General features: G+C 41.7%; 2 protein-coding genes and 2 long non-coding RNA genes across 4 annotated transcripts; 2 read left to right on the top strand and 2 right to left on the bottom strand.

The window, feature by feature from the left end:
• The first annotated feature begins 1,910 nt into the window (after positions 1-1,910).
• LOC118406176 lies at positions 1,911-5,924 on the top strand. Its single transcript, XR_004829992.1, has 3 exons — positions 1,911-2,016; positions 2,405-2,449; positions 5,815-5,924. It is a non-coding gene; the product is annotated as an uncharacterized LOC118406176 (long non-coding RNA).
• A 413-nt stretch (positions 5,925-6,337) lies between these two features.
• On the top strand, positions 6,338-7,786 carry LOC118406175. The gene is made up of 3 exons (XR_004829991.1): positions 6,338-6,448; positions 7,093-7,215; positions 7,569-7,786. It is a non-coding gene; the product is annotated as an uncharacterized LOC118406175 (long non-coding RNA).
• Positions 7,787-9,800: 2,014 nt separating this feature from the next.
• LOC118406160 (digestive cysteine proteinase 1-like) lies at positions 9,801-12,039 on the bottom strand. The gene is made up of 4 exons (XM_035806049.1): positions 11,877-12,039; positions 11,080-11,285; positions 10,385-10,619; positions 9,801-9,950 (listed from the first exon to the last, which is right to left on the bottom strand). Exons 1-4 carry the CDS (start codon positions 11,983-11,985, stop codon positions 9,862-9,864), a joined length of 639 nt encoding a protein of 212 aa, XP_035661942.1. The 5' UTR covers positions 11,986-12,039; the 3' UTR covers positions 9,801-9,861.
• A 1,007-nt stretch (positions 12,040-13,046) lies between these two features.
• On the bottom strand, positions 13,047-14,628 carry LOC118406167 (cathepsin K-like). Its single transcript, XM_035806057.1, has 2 exons — positions 14,444-14,628; positions 13,047-13,255 (listed from the first exon to the last, which is right to left on the bottom strand). The coding sequence occupies exons 1-2, from the start codon at positions 14,553-14,555 to the stop codon at positions 13,062-13,064; spliced, it is 306 nt and encodes a 101-aa protein (XP_035661950.1). The 5' UTR covers positions 14,556-14,628; the 3' UTR covers positions 13,047-13,061.
• Positions 14,629-21,092: the final 6,464 nt, after the last annotated feature.

The raw sequence follows: 21,092 nt of genomic DNA, 5'->3' as shown, positions 1-21,092 counted from the left end.
AATTGACGGTCAAACTCTTTCCTAACAATTCTGACTTATCCAGTATCATGAAGTCCTTCATTTTGGGGGGAATTAGTGATTACCTTTTTTTACTTTGGACACGATTTCTCCGTAAAGATTCAAAGGGTTTTAACAGCCTTTACTGCCAAGTAAGTTAAAACTTTACTTTTACCAAGGAACCTCCATGCTTTTACTTTTAGCCATCATTATTGACCTATAAGACAACATAGCTCTTTTCCGGAGTTATACACTATCATTAAGTCCTTAATTTTTGGGAGAAAATTAGTGTTTTTCCTGTAACCTTCAAAGGGATTTGAACAATCCGTGCGTGACTGCCAACTGAATTTATTTTGACTTTTGGCCACCATTATCGACTTATAAGACAACATAGCTCTTGTACCAAGTTCCTTAGAAGATAATCATTACTGTATCTAATATATCTATCTATGTTAATAGATTTTACATTTATTGAAAATGCAGACATTATCCAATACGTGGCAAACCCAGGCAGATTAGCTGATATTGGGTGCCAAGACATACATACCATACACTTCTCATTGAATACACATGATTAACTCAACTGGTTAACGTATACTTCAAATGAAACAACAAGATTGAGCCTAAAGACAAACCTTTCTGAGTAGAATTACAAGTTACACTTGCTATATATAGGTTTGAAACGGCATGTAAAGATGTCTGCTCACGTCAAGCCAACACCACAGGTATTTTAAATGCTTGTTCTTCGGGCAATAACTCTTACATCGCTGGTGATTAGTAGGTACTTGACATGTCTTGTGTGAACAGACCAAATTTGTCATAACGTCACTAAATGGGTGTGGCAAAATTTCGGATCAGGTCAGGGACGTTCAAATGTCGTAAAATAGAGGGTCAGTTGACCGCGAAACGTCAAACTGTTGTAAGATATAGCTTTGGGCGTCGACTGATTAGGTGGTCTTCTATAAGGTAATACTGAGGTGAATAAGACTTCGGAAACGACAGATATGGAGTCTCGCTGGTTTAACCCTATGAGCCGTCCTGCTATGGCCAACTTATATAACCCTGAGGACAGATATGATAAGGTGAGGCAATTTTGTTCTGTTTCTTTTTCCTTTTCATTTTTTTAACAAAACGTACAGTATCTTTCATCTTCCAATTGCAGATTTTGTCCAGAACACTTGAGCATTATATTTTTGTCTCCAATTTCAGCCCGTTTCGTTTCATTTGTTCTAATTTCGTTGTCATGACAGACGAAAAGAACGTTAGCTCACTGCCTTTATATATATGTTTACGTATGCGTGATAACACTTTACAAGCTCTAGGTTACGAAGAAGCTTGGTAACTATAACTATGGTATAGGCTAGATACAAAAGATCGTGGAGACGTAAAAAGAATTACTTGTTACTGTGGTTTCTGTGCGTGAAATTCACATCAGCTCCTCTACAATAAAAAGGTGTTAAACGTTTTAAAAGATGTGTACAGTGTATATAAAAGTAAAAGTATGTAGAATGTAAAGAGCAAAAATTACAAACAGTAAAAAAGTGGTAAAATGTACAGAAAAAATGTTTGAAACCCATAGAAAATGCGTAATGTAAAAGGTACATAAATGTGTAAAACGTACAGAAAAGAAAACTGTGTAAAATTTACATGAAACGTGTACAATGTATAGGAAAAAAAAGGAATTTCACATTTCATACGAATGTTTACACCGTAGAACCAATAGTATAAATGACGTGCCAGACCCAATACATTGACTTATTCATACCTATAGATATTGATATATGTCTTTTTAGCTGTACTGTAAGTGATTACTATAGACCTTATGAAAGTCGCTGTACTTTTGTTATGTCAATTAAGAGTTCTATTTCATATGAAAGGACGTGACGAAGACATGGTCACTGCGCCCACAGGAGCGCCACACACTTGAGGCGAGAAGACGGCGGCGGGACTGCCACATGGCCTGCTTCGTGGGGATTGTCCTCATTCAGCTGTTCATAGCTGCTGGGGTCGCGTTTCTCGGTAGGAGCTGGTTTCAACAAGTAGTTTGAGTGGGGAAATATATTTATGTGCTTAAATGTCACAGCACCAGTTCCTGGGCGTTTCCCTCAGCAAGAGGGGCGTTGCTTAGTATTTGTCAAGATCCAGATCAGATCCAGATCCGGATCCAGATTATCCAGATGCCATATTTCAACTATTAATAATAGATGCCGATTACAAACGATATATACCATTTGGTTGCTATTAATGTAGATAATCTACTTCAATAGCATCAAAGTAGATTATACTGTAGGCCCATACTTCTATGACAAATATCAAAACTAATTACGCACAACTCATTACGTACAACGATTGTCGTGCAATAAAATTATATCCATCTTTCTATATATTTTCTTATTTCTACTCACAGTGTGGAGTTCGATAGACACATCCAGTAAGCTCACTCTGAGAACAGGTCAGTATTTTTGACTTTGCTGTCCTTGCTTCAAAATCCTTTGTGTAAAGATTTTTAAGCGCTACACTATAACGTATACGGACCCTATAAGCAATCGGCTTCCGTACACGCATAACTACCACACGTTCTGTTTGCTTCGCTCTTTTCTCTAGATATTTTTTTCATCCTCTAAAAGCAGTGTACCTATCTCTCTATCTCATTCTTGAGGCCCAAGCCACAAATCTGGCACTATAACACTGTAGAAGATGAAGTGCACTTCGACATAGAAACTATACATGTTAGTCATAGAAATATTCTATCTATTTATATAGAAAGTAGATCCCTCACTTCAATGCACGATAAAGGTCCTCAATCATTCATTATTAATATCAGTCGTATATCAATTTACTTTTGTTCGGTTACAGGTTGAGTTTAAGTTATAAAGTCAAAGTCAATTGTGAGTTAATTTAGTGCACAATATGTAGTATGAACAGTTTATAACACGAGTCGTAAAAATGTTACCACTACCCAAGTGCCGTTATTACTTGCTTTTTGATTAGGTTTTTAATTACATATTTGTCTTGCCATATAAGAGAAGCGGTGACAATCACACTCTAACGTCTAACTCACTGATGACATTTACATAAAGAGAAACGTTCCCTAGTGACGTCATACGCAGGAAGGTAACGTGCAAGAGCTCAAACACAACTGGCTATATGACGTTGCTGCGAGCTAACACCAATAAATCACTGCGGACTAACTTGATTACATTAACAGTACTAGTATTTAACAAAGCTATGACAGCAAGGCAGGGCGATTTACACCAAAGCCATGGTCACTTTTCTTTATCCCATCTGATCTTACCACAAATAAATTACGGGCTTATGTACATAGCAGGTTATTAGTTGTTGGCGTATGTTTAAGTTAGGGTGATTCTTTTCAATCTACAATCATTATGGTAAATAGATTTATTGAGGCGAGACATTTTAACAGTGAAAAACATTTGAGCTGTTTATGGCAAATAGATTTACTGGGGATAGACGTTTTAACAGTAAAAGTAGAGATGGTAGTTTCATAGCTTCATACAAGACGTCGTTACTGTAATATAAAGTGAAACCTGAACGTGCAGCCACCTCCAGGCACAGACCACATGGAAAACAGCACTGTCTATTTCTACATTGTTAACCCCACCCTGTCCACAGCAACCCTCTGTCCTCAGCAACCATTTTCCCCAATGCATCGAAGGCTTGAGTGGTGCCTGAATCAAGGTTCTTACTTTATTATGAAGATGTTCCCGTGTCATCACTCTTTGTTGCTCTCTGTGTATTATCAAATGTTCGCAAAACATGTAAAAGGACAGAATAATTAATGTATTCTAATTAAGATAACACCTTATCATGTTGATCGTAAATAGTGTGAAATGTACTGTACTATTGTTGGCACTTATCAAAAGTGCAAACAGTATCAACAGTATCAAAAATGTTGACCCAACCACCATCGATACGACAAGCCGACACACCTAGAGATGGCAGTATTCCGAGTATATAGGCTGGGGCACCGGCAAATATGTTATGGAACAATCGATAAGGTCCTAGTCAGGACGTTTTGTCTTGCCATGCTTAACTGAGGTCGTGGATCTTTCTCGATGCTATAGTTCACTGCCGCTATATAGTTACTGAGTGAGTGTAAGATTAGGCCAAATTGCTGCTACTTTCTTTTGTTCAGTCAAACGCATTGCATCAATATTCGGGAGTAAATGTTGACATCATTTTTTTTCACCGATTCGTTTATACCCAGCTAGAGTACGCTTGTATTTATTGGTACCACTCAAAAATAAGGAGCCACATAGTTTATGTTCATTTCCAACTGTTTGTAAACGTACGATAAATAAACTAGTGCCGCAAAAGTATCCCAATGCTTAAAAGTGTCTGGAAATAACAATAGCATGAAGTTTTTAATTATGCAGGTTGTATTGTTCAGGTGTCGCCAAAATCCTACACAGTTTACCTGTAAGGATCTGCTGCAAATGACAAAAATGTGCTTTAAATACATATACAGTTTGAGGTGCGACGTTGGTTTGGAGTCAAGACACGTAATAGGTGTACACAGCGTTTTTTTATCATGCAGGTTATATTTTTTTCTGTTGTCGCCCAAATACTACACTGTTCACCTTTAAGAGCCCATTGCAAATGACGAAAAATGGTCTCTAAATAAAGGTAGAGCGAGATGCGAAGTTGGCTTGGAGTCAAGACACGTAATCGGTGTACACAGCGCTTTTTAATCATGCAGGTTGTATTTTTTTCTGTTGTCGCCAAAATCCCACTCTGTTTACTTTTCAGAGCCTATTGCAAATGACGACTATGCGCTTTAAATAAAGACTGAGGTGCGAAGTTGGCCTGGAGTCAAGACACGTAATAGGTGTACACAGCGTTTTATTGCACCCTAGTAAATGTCAGTAGTGGAGTGTTTTATGACGTCTGCTCGCCTTTTTAACGACTTGGACGCCGTGGACAAAGGAATGAACTCTGCACGGCTTATCCAACTGTTAAGGTTACCAGACAACCGAGGGATGTGGAAGGTTGTAATGTTATTGTTGTGGCCAAACCCAACAAAGCGAAGTTGATAAAACCGACTGTTTTGAAGGAGCTCTACTGCGTTGTTGGGACAAACAACAAGTAGGACAAAGACAAACCTATAAAACATACATGTCAGCAAACACGTTAGCAATGCATTTAAAAGCTTACGTACAAGATTTGGTTATATTTTGTGACTATGATAAGCTACCAGCAGATATATAGCTACAATCAAAACGCACTTTTCAAACTACAAACTCGTATATATATATATCACATTGAACATACCAGCGATGTTGATATAACCTGACTGCTATATAGTATAATTAGGTTATTCTTAGTCAGTCAACACACTTAACGATAAGGGTTGGTGTGTATGGGTGTGTTTGGCTGAAAATGCGAAGCCGTATAACACTACTATTATTCATCCATTAAGCATCAAGAAAAAATGAGGATGACTGTACACCTTTATATGCAGGGTAACTTATATCCGTTGTTTTTAAAAGCACAGTATTTAGGCGTATCAAGTTAAAAGACAGTCTTTTCAAACTGTAATTTTTTTTTTTTAATATTGCAGTTTAAAATCACTGTCTGTCGACTTGATATCCCCAAATACCCTGTTCGTAAGAACAACGGATATATTTTACTCAACTGATAAAGGTGAAATAGCGTTATCTACATAACAATCATACATTCAAGTATACTAGCATGTGCTACAGAGCTATCTAGTGCATGTATACAATGGTACACTGCACTTACGCTCTGAAAAAAACGTAGTGGGTTGTAATACGTTGTATTCCCCTTTACTTATAGATACCGCCGGCCTCTGTGCATCGGAGCCGTGTAAAAATGGTGGAGTCTGTTTTGAAGGGAGCGACGATTTTATCTGCACCTGTGGGGAGGCGTGGGGTGGGAAAACATGTGAAACAGGTACGTTTATCTCATTGCAAGCATCTTCTGACATATAGACTGCATCGACTCAGGCAGAGACTGTGTACGTAGATGCTGCTTATCTCAAGTTGTACACTGTAGTAGTACAGATGTACCGTGTGCTCAATCCCATGATGAAGAGGTAGTATTGCTTCAAGCGTTGTCTCTCGGGGAGCACACCATACTTAATATCCATGTTGGACTATATTAAGTTGCATAGTCGTGGGTGCTCACAGCTGTCTTGCTTCTTGTATCACAAGTCATATCTTCAACCACACTCATCCTAGAGTATGAGCTGAATATCCATTCAAACATGCAAAATGAAACTAATACGTACCATACTTCTTCTATTAAGGATTCACGCACCCAAATATTCACAAAATAACGTCGCCATTTTTTTCAGATGTTGACGAATGCAAAGCGTCCCCTTGTGGAGAACAAGGGACCTGCACCAACACGGCAGGTAGCTTTACCTGTGCCTGTAACCAGGGATACGATAACAACGATGGCTGCAAAGGTATGTATTTTCTCTGCCTCGGGAGGCATATACCTGATATTCCTTTGCTAGATGGCGATCGCTCTATGCACGTGTCCTCACTGCGACCTAAAACGGGTGTGTGTAACCTTCGATTTCATACTTTGTAAGTAAGTAAGTAAAGGCACTCGTCGGTCTCGCAGGACCATGAGTAGTACTACATGTAAATTCTACACAATGTACTTATTGTTCGTTTTTACGTTTTGATCGTCTATGTTCTGATGCAAGTCTCTGCTTTTCTTCCCCCCCCCCCGTTTTAGTCCCTTACATACTTTGTAATGTCATACAAATATAGAAGTGTGACTGGAAGGACAGCAAATAAAACACAGTAAGCGTAAAGATATTCTTTATTTCTATTAAATTCGTTCAGTGATCGTTTAGGTCGTTGCGAGAGCGCCGTTCTAATGAGATATATAGCACAGGGGGGGGGGGGGGGTCGACTCTTGAGTCATTATTCTAGTTCTGCTGTGCGCCTTTGATTCAACGAAAATTTCTTCCTGTACTTCATTGTAATCAAACCAAGACCATGACATAAACCATATGTCAATGTATTATGTGATTCGTCCATCTTTCTACATCTGCAGCCTTCTTCAGACTGTGTTTCTGCGTGTTTTTACAAATCTTAGATATAGACGAATGTGCGGTGGGGACACCGTGCGGTAACAACGCTAACTGCAGCAACACGGTTGGCAGCTACACGTGCGCATGCGCGCCAGGATGGGCGAACGACGGGCCGACAAACTGTGTCGGTCAGTTGTTGTTGTTTTCCTTGTGAAATAGTTCAACAAATATGGTCCGGCATTTGACACGAAATTCATACATAGTGAATTTCATATATAATGTTTATAACATGTGTATATTCAACCTTTATCATATGTAAAGATTACTTTTAGAGATGATTTTATTTTATATGGAAAAGTGCTGTAGGAAGTATATATGGCGTTACGAGGAATACGCCAAAATGCTCATTTGGGGCACATTTAAGAGTATTTTATTTCATAGCCCTATTGAAGTACTTGTAGGAGTAAAGCTAGAAAATTAGATTGTACTGAAAGCAATGCTAGCACTTTGCATGGTTCAAAGCCTCTGGATATTGTTTCAGATGTAGACGAGTGTTTGAGACAGCCCTGTTCTCTTGGCGCCGTCTGCGAAAATACAGACGGGGGCTTTCAGTGCAAGTGCCGAGGTGCCGTCGTTTTACCAGGTGATAGTTGTGTAGGTGAGTTCTGTTTCCTCAACATTTCTAGATATAGAATAATGGGGTAATGTTATCCTCTTAGTATTGGCCAATAGACTATCAAGTATTAGTACATTTGTAATGTCTTTCGAGTAAATTCGAGTAAACTATCGAGTAAATTTGTAATGTCTTAAGTGTGATGGAAGAAAAGAATAAATGGATCGCAATACCTTTTATGCTACATACAAAATTTCATGTTGGCAGCAAATTACATGCAATTTCACAATTCTACTTGCAAGATATATTAGTGTTATACAAACTTAAACATAGTGTGATATTAAGTTCTAGAGAGAGATTTAATCAGACGCACAGCAGGAAACTGTTTTCTACTGGTGTGCAAAATACTTTTCTGAGCCAGGTTGCACAGTGTGATATTCATTATTACATCAATACATACTGCCATTAGAAAGAAAGTTATCTTCTATTTTCTATTCATAAACTCGTAGCTGCCGTAACTGCCCGGCCACCAGACGGACTGACAGGCGAGATTGGTTGGTCTCTAGGCGACAGTATCGTCAACAGTGATTGGTCGGCTGGGGCAGCTGGCGACAACGTCAGCGGCGACTGTGACCAATCAGATTACTTCCCCTTCCCAGTCATAAACACATTATGTACGGGAAACAACGTCGGGCAGGCCATCACAAACGCAGACAGTCACAGCGGTGCGCACTCCTGGCACTACAAGAGGGGCGAGGTAAACAACTACGGTTCTGGCACGCCGTTTTCTCCTGCACTGACGGTAAAGGTCGGTAGATCAGACGGAGTTTACACCGGACAGGCCGATTCTTTCTACGCGTCATTCTGGTTCAAGGCAGCAAAGAACTACACCAACCAATATGGCGACGGCTCACGCATTCTGGTCGCAGCCGGAGACCCGGACGGCATCGAACCTTCATCCAACTATCTCGAAATTAACTTCCCCAATCGGCGTCGCAGTAAGATATCCGTGAGAACCAGGGAAAGCCATCCGAGCTACGAGCAATGCGCGATTACAAGAGACTGTGGAGAAGACTTTGGCCTAGTCTACACTACGGTAGCGGAAAATCTCGACCCTCTGCAGTGGCACCACGTTGAGATGACCCTCCTCACCAAGCCTGAAGACTACAGGGACGAATGGTTCTACAGAGTTGACGGCGTGCCCTCCCCACACACGCATGGTGCATACTTCAAGACCAAGCATTACGACGAGGGAAGATACGTGTACGTCAACAGGCTAAACTTCGCGGCATTACACCAACCCTATGTCGACCTGAAAGGCTACTTTTTCGACGACATCTACTACAAAGCCTTTAACTCAGCTCAGCCCGCAAACAGTCTTGACGAGTATTCAACTTCCTTCGAAGAGCAGTAGCTATGAACGTTCAAAATCATGTAAAAATTCAGATAATATTTAAGTTTGATATTTGATAGTAAAGCTGTGTGCTAAGCGCACGCTTTTTAATCAGATGTGGAATATTTTATGTTTTTTTTATCCAGAAGCTCCCACAGTGACACTTATATGCATGAATGCATACCTAGAAGAGAAATTATATTGCTTTACAGAAGATGTGCTTTATCTTAAGCGTGTATCATCTCTCTCGTCTTGGCTTCGCGAACGAAGATCATCTAGGGTGTATGTATCATAAATCTAGGGTGTATGTATCATAGTATTTCTGATAAAAGAAACTGTCTCTACTCTACATTTTCAAAAATCTTCAGCACATTGAAGAAGCCGCTTGGCTACCAGTTTTCTATTGTTTACAGGGTCAGGCAGCAGGGACAAGTTTAACTTAAAGTGAATGATGTCTAGTCAATATTTTTTTCCTATGGTGTTGTCTGACCGTAGAAACTATGCTAACATGATTTACATTTGTGTAACCTTTTGCATACGATCCTAGCGATTTAGTGGTTAAACATGTTTTTCTAGTTCGCTGTACTGTTACAGCTACTGTTAGCTTAGCTGGTGTGTTACGCCGAACGGCGGTTATACCGGCTATATATAGATACAGATACAGATACTGTTATTGAATTGTTCTGACTAGTTCCTTCTATCAAAGCTGAAGAAGAGTGATGGATGTCACTCGAAACGTCCGGAAGTAAATATCCGTTTTTATCCAGTTGTAGAGATTGAATTGTATTTGAAGATGTCTAGTTGAGTTTCCCGTGCATAACAGCGCCCTCATGCGGGATAGAAGACCCTCTCAGCTATCCCACACATGTTCTTCCCTCGCGCAATGCGGATGTAGCCGGACTCTCCCCATGCCGTGCCTAGTGTAGCAAACATGACAAGAGTACAAACATTATCATAGAATACAATACACATATATCACCCTGAAATCTTCAATGTGCTGTTTGATACAGCTAGAAATGTCTTTTCAAGACTTAAGTTTCATTATATTATCCCGCAAAGGAGTTTATGTTGTTACTGACTTGTTTCTTTGTAAATTGATCTAGATCAAACAAAAAGAATTGATGGGTTCATTGCTGTAATGATTGAATACCTAAAAAGGAATGTTTCAATTGTTGGATAAAGTCTTTGAACAAAAAGATAATCCAAGATGAACACTTTGGTTAATGTAGATTATGTGTTTGTCATTTCACAGAGGCTTGGGGGTAAAATGGGGGAAAGCCATTGCAAAACATCTGAAGATCACTCCATTCACAATTTCACGACGATTGTCTCCTTGTAAAGATATACTTACCCCAAGAATTGCGACAGATCCAGTAATCTTTCCCCTGAAAACTTCCGTAACCAACCACAACCAGGGCGTGGTCCTGCTGGGTTGAGGAACAGTCCGGGTCGTCATAGATACCACTGGTGTACGTCATGAATGACGTCAGACTCGCGTCCACTATCACCACCACAGGAGTCGTGGACACCGCGTGCACCATGTCCACTGACTCGTGGTTAGGGAGGACGTGAACTGTGTTCTGACACTGTAGTATGGAGAAAGGGAGAGAACGTCAATTTTCTATAAAATACATGAGCTACATGGCAAATGCTCCCCGTCACCGTATGAATGTTGTCATTTCTCAATATTATGAAAAAAATGCAAGAAATTCGTATACGAAATGTGTAAAGAAATCGTTTCTAACATAGATAACCTCGACCTTATTGGTCAGTAAGTTCTGACACCTTACAACAATTAAGTAATTGGACATACCATGGGCTAGTGTAGCGTCGTAACGTTGGTTTTGCAAAAAAAATACTCTCGAAACAGAGGTTCGTCCCCGACATAAAGAAAACGGCACAAAATTAAAACCCTATAAAAACGCCCACAACACATTAGAAAACAGCCGGAGCCTCTGCTTGGAGACAAATGAAAATTAGAATTTCCTTGCTGGAAAGAAAATGTATAGAGTGACATATTTCTCTTCTGAGTGAACCAGCCCTCACCGTTGCAGCTGCACTACACAGACGTGCGTTGCACTGTCCGGCTGGCTGTGCCGGGTAGTCCGCGGCACTGCACAGTCCCTTCGTCCTGTTGATGACGCAATCATAACCGGCGGCAAATTCAACATCCGGGCAACAATCCGACACCTCCCTCGCGCTGAGCTCTATCAGCTTACCGGTCTGGATAGCGTGTAACGATTCCAGTGACTCTAATAGACGGTACGTTAGTTAAACTTTAAAAAGTTCTGCTGATGCACATGCTCTGTGTTGGTAGTAATCATAGTACAATGCTAAACTCTCTTCCAACATGAAAGTATACACGGATAAATGTTTAACGACCATTGTCGCATTCTTCAGGATCAATAACGATGACTAAATTTGACCCATCTATATCTTTGTGTTGGAAGAAGGTTTAGCATTGTACTGCAATCTAATTCGCTGTCCAGATATGTCAGTTTCAATCTATCAAAATTCAGCTAACATGTCACAATATTCAACAGAGTCACGTGAAATTTGTTGAGACGTACAGTGGCGATGCACTTAGCGAAATACACGCCAACGCATTAACATACAGTGCTATGGAACAGTAAGATACGATTGTCATAATATCTGCTTAGAAATACCACGTACAATAACGTTTCAAAGATCAAACAGTGTCAAAGATTAAGCACAATTCTGTGTTGACCGGTCTCTAGTAAAGAATCAGACTTAAGTTTATCAGGCAAATATCACTGTTAGCATTTGCCTAACAGAGTTAAACACTGTCTATTTCTAATTAGCGCTGTTCAAAGTTATTACACCTGTGATTGCGAATGCCATGACTTTTCCCAGCATTCCTTGGTTCTTCACAGGCGTGACCACGCCCTTTTCCCGCCAGTCCAGGGAGGGCGGAGGCTGGGTCATCTCCATAGCAACCGTGTGACGCAGGCTGTCTGAGTCGACGCCATGACGATGGGTACGATAACTCAGCTTGTCTGTGCGGGTGGTCCCTTCCTAGCGTTAATGACAGCGTAGATATGTCATAACAAGATTCTACATACCTTCAGATACCATAACATCGGTACGGTTTGCCAGCTGAGGTGACCAAAACGATCTTCGGTAACGTCTACGTTTTCGTAATATCGATCGTTTGCGAAATTTCAAATTTTGTTGTGAATTTGGCTGAATGGGATGAGCATAGTTCTTGTTCTTGTTCTTGTTCTTGTTCTTGTTCTTGTTCTTGTACTGTGCAACACCCCTAGTTTGTTGGGGCAAACCACACAGGGCGTAGTGCTGTTTTGTTATTGGCTGTTCCTTAGATGTTGTAATGCCTCTTCCTTAAACTTAGTGGGGTTAGCTTGGAGTGTGGTAGAATATGGTAAAGTATTCCAATCGGTGGCAGTTCTTGGGAAAAATGAATATGTGAGGCAGTCTTTATTTGTCTTAATGTCTTAGTTCTCATCACCATACAGTGCCGGGCCCGGCTATTAAACTTTCTTCTCCTTAGCCCAGACAGATTTATCTTAAGTTTATGATATGATATGATATGATATGATATGATATGATATGATATGATATGATATGATATGATATGATATGATATTTATGACGATGTATCCATGGCTGTCAAGGTCACACCAAATCCACGATGACTGCCGTTCAGTTTGCAATGTGTGTGTGTGTGTGTGTGTGTGTTTGTGTGTGTGTGTGTGTGTGTGTTTGTGTGTGTGTGTGTTTGTGTGTGTTTGTGTTTGTGTGTGTGTTTGTGTGTGTGTGTTTGTGTGTGTGTATGTGTGTGAGTGTGTGTATGTGTGTCAACATAACTTCAAAACCTCCGGAAGTTTTATGATGATATCAGGTCTATGAATATGTTTATTCATTAGAATATTGAATGGAGGTTGGTAAGAGGAAGGTCAAGGTCAATTTTGGCTCCCCTGGTGTGTGACCTTGTTAATGTAGCAGAACTTTTGGGGTATCTTTTTGTTCAGCTTTAAAGGCCACGGACCTCACGTACGGTGGATCCATCTTACCTGATCTCCAAAACTGTTCATCGCCATTTTGTAGCTCTTTCCGGCGGCATTGTGTTTGAAGATGGCGGCCAGGTTATTGTCCCATATCTTCCTTCTGTAGACCTCCTCCTCTGTAGACGGGTATGTCTTACCGTGCCAGTACTTCCACGCTTCCCATTGGCGATCTCGATCTTTAAGGATAGATAAAGATAATGTAGTCACATAGCCTTTCTTAAGGCCGTAAGGCTAGTTGTTATGCGCTGTGCCCCTGTATTGGGAGTCTACCCTCTCCTCCCACCTCCAATTTACCTTCCGAACCTAAGCCAGGTACATATTTGATTACACAAGGGTTGAGTCCAGGGTTGTAGCCAGCACCTGTCCTTCAGTCCTTTGAAGGAATTTTGCAGCTAGGGAATGAAAAAAAAATTTCCCCATTCCGTCCCCTAGGACAGACAAAAATTGATATGTAAAGATATAAAAAAACTGAAACCCATGTGTTCTTCTTCACCAAAACAGATGCCATTGAACATCTTAGTCTACAAGCAAAATTTGCACCTCAAAATGCAGGAAATAGTGTTTCAGAGGGTCTTGATTTAAAAATCTTCTGGGACCCAGACCCCCTAGAAATGACACGCAACATCACGCCATGCCTTCGGTGCTCGATAGGATGCCCATTCAAAATCAAGGGGACTGAAAATGATTTCAGGTCGGCTACAACCCTGGTTGAGTCAGAGTAAGGAAAGTCGTGTAAAGTGCCTTCCCAAAGGGCACAAGTTCAGTAGCATGGCAGAAGCTCTTGGTTCTGAGCCAAATACACAGCAGTTACGTCACACGACCCCACATTTATGCCGCACTGCCCCTCGATCTTCATTTAGAACCAAAAGGAAACCAAGTTATTGAAACAACTAGAGAGGCATGTAGAAGCAGTCTGCTGGCTCCCGGGATTCGAACCCGGGCCGCAAGATCATAAACCCAGCGCGCTAAACGCTCAGATCCGTTTTCATGGTCAGTTTGGTGGTCGCTTGAACCCCACTGTAACATTGTCATCGCCAAGCACAGGGGATAGTTGCATGTCACAAAACAGGAAAAACAGAAAACGTTACGATTCTCCCTCACAACACGTACATCTGCTTGGAGATTTCCTCTTATCCATTATTCAGGCATTTGTTTCAACGTTCAGTTTCTTGTCTCGTTACCGAATGAACAGTTTGCATTTGATAATCTTCGTAAACCATAATCATGTCCATATGTCATTCAATCTTCGTAAGGTATTGATCATAAACTCTGCGCAGTCCACCCAACTAACCTATGATCACATGATTGCTTAGCAATGCAACATTGCTAGCCATATTATAAAATATATCAAATGATCAAAATACCTGTTATCTCTGTCGTTTCAAACACATCGTTACTGGTAATCCTGTTGACGGAAAGAGATACGAAGCCGAAGAATACAACCAGACGATACAGCGTAAGCACTGAGAGGGCCATGTTGTTCTTTTTTCCTCGGTATTGTAAGAATTGCTGTTGCACAACACTGAGCAACGTTCACATGATGTCCGCCGGACTTACGGGTTACCTGAGGTCATATTGTGTCACCTTTGTACCTGAGACCCTTGTAACATAAGTCGTATCACGTGAGGCAAACAAGAGAATTTATTGGCTTCTGTTTGTCTGGCTTATGTTTAGTCAGGCCGGGACTCGAGCCTGACTAAATCACGCCTCTATAGCTAGTAGCCCTTCCACGGGTCAGGCCCCTCAAAGGAAGCCCAACCAGCCCCTGGCAGTGAGAAATTGTGTAGCCTGGATCGAAGATTGTTTCCTAAAGGACACTACCCCCTCCCCCAATGATAAATACTAAGAATGGGTACAAAACCGGGTTTCCTTGTTGGACCGTTCCGGAAAAACCGGACCTGAAAAAAATTCTATGGACCGGATGCTGGACGGATTACAGAGTGAACAGATTATACCGGCACTACGGCGGCAGGTGTTCACGTGTTTTGAGGCTTTTATTGGCCCAAGAAAATAGCGAGAGCGAAGTAGAGAGAGTTGGTAGTCATTTTTATCAAGTTTTTACCGTCAAACTTGGTCTAACGTAATACCAGAGGCAGTCTGCGTTGTTAACGTGAAGATGAGACACTCCACCGAACGCATTCCTTTGTAGCGAAATGGACAATTGCTTTGAGTATTGCCCATTCACATACAATTAGGTCCAGCTTCAGGTCCGGACCTGGACCATACCTGAATCTGAATTTTCTGTACCGGTACTCTCCCCTAATTAATACTATGAAGCTCGATGATCTGGGGGTCTGGCAGCTAGGGTAGAGATTGTGTAACACGTAGGCTACAAGGCAAATCTAGTTGTGACCACGGCAGTTGGCGTCCCCCTGACCTTGCGATAAGCTAAGGGCACAACCCGCCGTACGTGCAAATACGTGCTGTCTACGTGCCAAAACGTATCGAATCTTGGATGATCCGTAAGTGGCAAGTACGGCCTCCGTACGAACTCGTAGGGAATCCGACGGATTTTTGGAGCACGCATACACGCCGTAGAACTTAACGTGCAGGCAAAACTTTGTGTGCCGTGCGTTGACGTACTCCCTCCCTGCTCTTGCCAGTCGTTCCCCACGTTTTCAGAAATACGTGGCGGACGTGGCCTACCCAAAAAACGTACGGACAAATTGCACGTACGGCGGATTGTGCTTAGCTATGGTGACTATGAAATGGGGATAAGGTGTACATCCGATGCACATGGCTTTTCCGCAAAACCAGTAAAGCCTTGGTCATGACATTCTCTTTAAAACTGGCACTTAAAGCTGTCGGAGCGACATGTGGCGTTTCTAAAGGTCTGCCGTGGTATCCCCTCCCCTGAAAGTCACTAGAAGTGCCAAGTGTTGAACTATCAGATCGTGAAGAAACATACCAACTCATAAGGGAACGGAAAATACATTGCACCATCGTGTTTTCACATTTTATTTAGAAATGCTACGTGAAATATTCTTACATTGTTAGTGTGCTTGCTTAACGTATTTCGAAATGATATAGCAATACGCCAGTTCACAGTTTCAAGTGCGCATGAGCAGAATGATGCATTGTGCTGTCTCTCAGAGCTTGACAGTGAATGATGAAGCTCCCAAGTTAATGCTGGCAGCTTTTAACCATTTTGCGTCGGCTATGGCAATATTTCCTACTTACATTCGCTTGTAATGATAAAGGGTGTAGCCTTGGCCTACGTACGCAATGCTAACACAGTCCTGAATAGTTCAAGCACTAACTCATCATCAGTGATAAAAGGTCAGGAAAACATTTTACAACATCGTATGAAGTATGAATTGTCATTATATTACATTCTCTTTCTATTCAGATGTCCAATGTACTACATGAACTTAGTGGGAATAAGTCCTTCTAGCACATCCTGACTGTCTCCGAGAAAGAAACAATGCCGACCCGTTCTATTATTACATTACAAGTAATTTCAATGGTTAACAAGAGTTCGTAGACCTCATACCTCCATGAAATATCCATTGCAAACCTTTCAACGGTTCTTGAGATATCCCCCACATAAGCTCCAGACTGAAAAGAATATAGCAACAATACCTCCATCTTCATGGAGGTAATTATCATTACAACTTGCTGACTCCAATGCTAACTTGAAATTGAAAATGTTAAAGTGAAGCATGCATCACCTTCCCCTGAAATGCTGGCTGAATAGCAAACATTGTAAGTAGATTGAAAACACTTGGACAAATAAAAATCACAAAATCTCATTTGATACTAAACTGCCCCTTTCAAATAATACAACATTGTATCATAATCAAGACAAAAATCATCTACAATATTTAAAAAGGTAATGCTCAGTTGAAGAGACATGTTTTGTCGGCCTTTCTTCCGAATTACATACGGGGAGTTTGGCAGATAAAGCGGTAGCCATGAGAGCAATCGGTGTCATCCCAAAGAGGAGAAGTAGTGGGTTCTGGCCAGTACATCACACATAGGCGATGACGGGCCCTGTTCATGTCACTTGGCTCTCCTGCATTCCATCCCTGTTTTAAAGGTACATATCATATTTGAGGTTCTTCAATGATACTAAAACATGTGACATCATGATTTCTCATGGCTCGAAGTACTTTTTTCTTCATACCTGCACAGGTGCAGGTAACATTAAAAATTACCTGCACCAGACAAATTTTACCTGCCGGACTCTGAATTTAGGAAGTAAAGATCATACTAAAATTGTTCAGGAACCATTGAAATTTCTTTATACTTAATAGGTGGTAAACGTCAATGCAGCTGATAAGTAATAGGCTTCGCCCCCGGGGAGACTAGAAACCCCTTGATGGGCGCGACTCCTGTTATACACTATATTCTTGGCCATCCCATCGGTTAAGTAACTTAGCCCATGGCATACTTCCCCGAAGCTTCTCTAGTTCATTTGCTCTACAAAATGTTACTTTATTTTGTCCTGAATGTCAACAATCTTTCTTATTGCTTGACATGATGTGACAGACAGTGTCAGGCAGCAACGACACAATGTCATTAATCTTGTCAAGACCTTCCCAAGCTGACTGCCTGGAGAGACAGAAAGTCTGGTCATATTCCTCTGGGCAATTAGAAGTCAAGGGTAGGATTGGTCAGTTATCACATGACACAATTCTAGTCCCAGAAGAAGGGCTCAAAGGTAAGAGAGGATTGGTCAGAATTGGTCACATGCGTATATCACCACACTTTTTGTCCAGATATTACCATATTTTTCTTGATATCACATACTTTTCTCCTTATTTGCATGAAATAGCACCACACTTTTTTCCATAGTCCCATACTATGTGGATATATCCAGAAAATGGGAGCTTCTCATTGGCTGAGGGGAAGTAGCCATGGGCCAACAATCCACATACACCTATATCATAGGACATTTATGTATAAAACCCAGTACATGGACCAGTGCAGGTTAGGTGCAGGCAAACATCAGACATACCTGCACAGCTCCAATTTTACCTGCACTAACCTGCATATGCAGGTGGTATTTCGAGCCCTGCCATCTGATAAAGGTAAGAATTTTTTTTTGCATTTGTTAACAGCATTGCATTCGGACTCGTGAAGTTTTCTTTTGGTGACAAACAGTGAGGAAGGTGTACCTTGTAGTTGCCTAGAGCAGACCCATCCTCCCATTGCCAGCGCAGACGGAACTTCTTGTTGTATCTTAAAGCCGATCCAATGGAGTAGGTTATAACCTTCCTCGCGGACCAGGTTTCTCAAAGCGACGTCCAATTCTCTCGTTTTCGGCATGGCTAGCGTTGCTCCCTCCTTCTCGCAGGCCTTCTTGGCGTTGCCGTAGGGCAGTCTTCTGGAATCAAGCCGGATGCAGGTCGTGTTGGCGAGGAGTGTGTAGCCAATTTGACAACCGTCGCTCCAAGTAGCTGAAACAGAGAAGGAGCATGGCCTGACAAGGAAAGGCGTAAAACCGTTTATTTTGATATGGACACATGTAACCAAAATCACTTTCCTTCTTGTACTTTTCACATGAGTCTCACCTGTGATTTGGTAGGGTTGTCCAGTGGGTTCGGGAGGTCCAGGAGGCTTTACAGATCTAGAGCCAGAAGGCCCGGGTTGTCCCTTTGTTCCGAGATGGTCAGGGGGTAATACCTTTCGGTGGAGGCCAAAACGGGCATCTACAACATACAAGGTAAAAAATACTGTATCGGTATTCAAGTACGAAAAGCTAGAACCTGTGGACAAAGTAAATAAATGTAAAATAAAGTCAGCAACGATTCTGTTGATGAAAGCACAAGACGTAAGAGCATTGCTGTATGAACGTAAAAAAAAAGACAAAAGCCAACGACACAGTAATGTTAATTTTCATACTGGACTTTTCTGCCGATGAAGCCACCACCAATAATTTAGATCGAACTCAGTTATACAATAAGTCACATGGTGGCGAACCTTTAGCTTTGCCTCCTTGTAACTCTTGTATAAATACTTCCATGGCAAGTGTACCCTTAAAGTCACATACATATAACTTGTCTCACCACTGAGAGAATTTCAGTGTACCACTAGATTCTCTTCTTGCTCACTTCATTGCACTGTCCAAATATCCGTCTCAGAGCCCCTCTATAACAACAACTTCTTTCATCTGACTGGAACTCTTTCCGGGGAGTTCTTCCTATACAATTGTTCAAAAACAATCCACAAGCTTTCTAAGACCACAGTGGTTTAATTCTAAAACTTTTAAAAACTGTTCAATGTTTTTTGTAATGTTAAAACTTCAGGCAAACCTAACTTACCCGATATCTTGCATTTTCGGCCATGTAGCTGTTCCATGACTGCAGTTCGGTTTCGTTCTTGGTTCAGGTCGTGTGTCAGGACATCCACCCTGGTAGACAGTTGTGAGATTTTCTACGGACATTGAGATGAGAAAGGCACAGGAAAGATTCGTCATTTACTCACAAAATATACGACGGAGAGTGGGTAAACACATAACAAAATGTATTAAGGAGAGAGTTTGTCAAGCGTCTTATCAAATATCATCCTTTCATCTGTACGCTTTCATGTTTAGATTAGTTACTTTCTTTCAAATTAGTCTGCTACTTGCAGAAAAACAGCGTGTTATTTTCGATACTGCGTACAGTAAATGATATGAGGGCAAAAACTAGGTACCGAAATGTATGAAAAATGGAGAAATTGTCTTTGTGTGTCTCTGCTTGTGCGTGTGTCTTCGTTTGTTTTTCCTGATATTTGTGATCAGCATAACTTCAGAACCTCTGGGTGGATTGTAATGATACTTGGTGCCATGTACATGTAGATAGGTGTTGGAAGAACAAAGGACCAGGTCGATTTTTGACCACTTGTGTACTTGATACTGCAGCTGAACTTCGGCTTTTTTTTTGCACTTTTGTCCAGAACATGCTATCGTTGGTGACAGATTGCTTTTGGTGAAAGGAATAATTTGTGTAGGTTTAGGTCCCCGAGCAACTTGTTCTAAGAGATTTGCGTGACCATTAATACGAAGTTCTCTCTTTTGGTGAAAGGAAGGATTTGTGTAGGTTTGGGCCCCCAAGCAGGTTGTTCTAGGAGATTTGCGTGAAATTTAAACGATATTCTGACCTGTTCATACTTGAACTTGGCATTGACGGAGATAACGAGGAGGCATCCCAGAGTGACGAGGATCACTACTACCGTCAGGGTGGCGGCCAGACAGCACAGGTGGAGGCGGAGGAAGTCGCAGAGAACACGGCGGCGACTTTTGCCGACCTTGTAGGTGTTGTCTGGTGAAAAATGATAAAGAAAATGGAAGTAATGCCAATCCAGTTCAGCTCAATGAAGAACTAGTCTTTCACTGGTCGTGGCAGAGAAGACAAACGCTATGTACAGTTTTTACAGGTTCATTGTGTACGGGGAAATTCCCCTAGCTCTTTTCGAGAAGCACAGTGCGAGGATGGCCACCGCTCACATCCTGTCCTAATACCCCTGTGACATGTAGCGAAAATCGATCGGACGACGAGTCTGCGAGCACTAAACTACATGTAACGTAGAGCTCGCAGACTCGTCGTATGGTCGATTTTCGCTACATCTGACAGGGGTATAAGGTCAGCAACACTTTCCAGTAGCATATGGAATCTGTTTTTTTACGCGGATTGGCGGTTGTACAGATACAGAAGCTGGTGTGTTGCGCGGAAGAAGGTTCTACCGGCTATATAAATTAGAAAAAGCTCACCCGTAGACGTATCCACAGCTTCAGGTATGTTGACGTGGCGCCTGCCGCCTTCCGGTACGTTCTCTGGTTTTACAGCTTCTGCTGCTTCGTAAATGTTTGGAGAGTTTCTCGGCCCTTCCTTCGACTGTCCAGATGCGCCGTTGTCATGACAGACACGCCCTATTGAACTACTCTCGGCGGACAGGAGGAGGTGGTGGCGGTGTCCCGCTGGTTTTGGGGAGGCTGCTGGGTCCCCTGCCCGGGGCCCGAACCGGCTGTGCTTGCCCGTACATCTGTACTGTACTGGTATAAGCACTGCAAGTGTGCCGTCTAGACGT

This window comes from Branchiostoma floridae, chromosome 18 (assembly GCF_000003815.2).
Source record: "Branchiostoma floridae strain S238N-H82 chromosome 18, Bfl_VNyyK, whole genome shotgun sequence".
NCBI lineage: Eukaryota > Metazoa > Chordata > Leptocardii > Amphioxiformes > Branchiostomatidae > Branchiostoma > Branchiostoma floridae.
The sequence above is the reverse complement of the archived record's forward strand: the minus strand, read 5'-3'. Positions and strand labels throughout refer to the sequence as shown.

What these genes read in the sequence shown, in the direction of transcription:
- LOC118406167 (XM_035806057.1), bottom strand. Translation starts at nt 14,555, where the DNA reads ATGGCCCTCTCAGTGCTTACGCTGTATCGTCTGGTTGTATTCTTCGGC. An exon ending in TGAAACGACAGAGATAACAG is followed by an intron (nt 13,256 to 14,443) that starts GTATTTTGATCA and finishes CTATCCTTAAAG; the next exon opens with ATCGAGATCGCCAATGGGAA.
- LOC118406160 (XM_035806049.1), bottom strand. Translation starts at nt 11,985, where the DNA reads ATGGAGATGACCCAGCCTCCGCCCTCCCTGGACTGGCGGGAAAAGGGC. An exon ending in TGTGTAGTGCAGCTGCAACG is followed by an intron (nt 10,620 to 11,079) that starts GTGAGGGCTGGT and finishes TCCATACTACAG; the next exon opens with TGTCAGAACACAGTTCACGT. An exon ending in GATCTGTCGCAATTCTTGGG is followed by an intron (nt 9,951 to 10,384) that starts GTAAGTATATCT and finishes TTGCTACACTAG; the next exon opens with GCACGGCATGGGGAGAGTCC.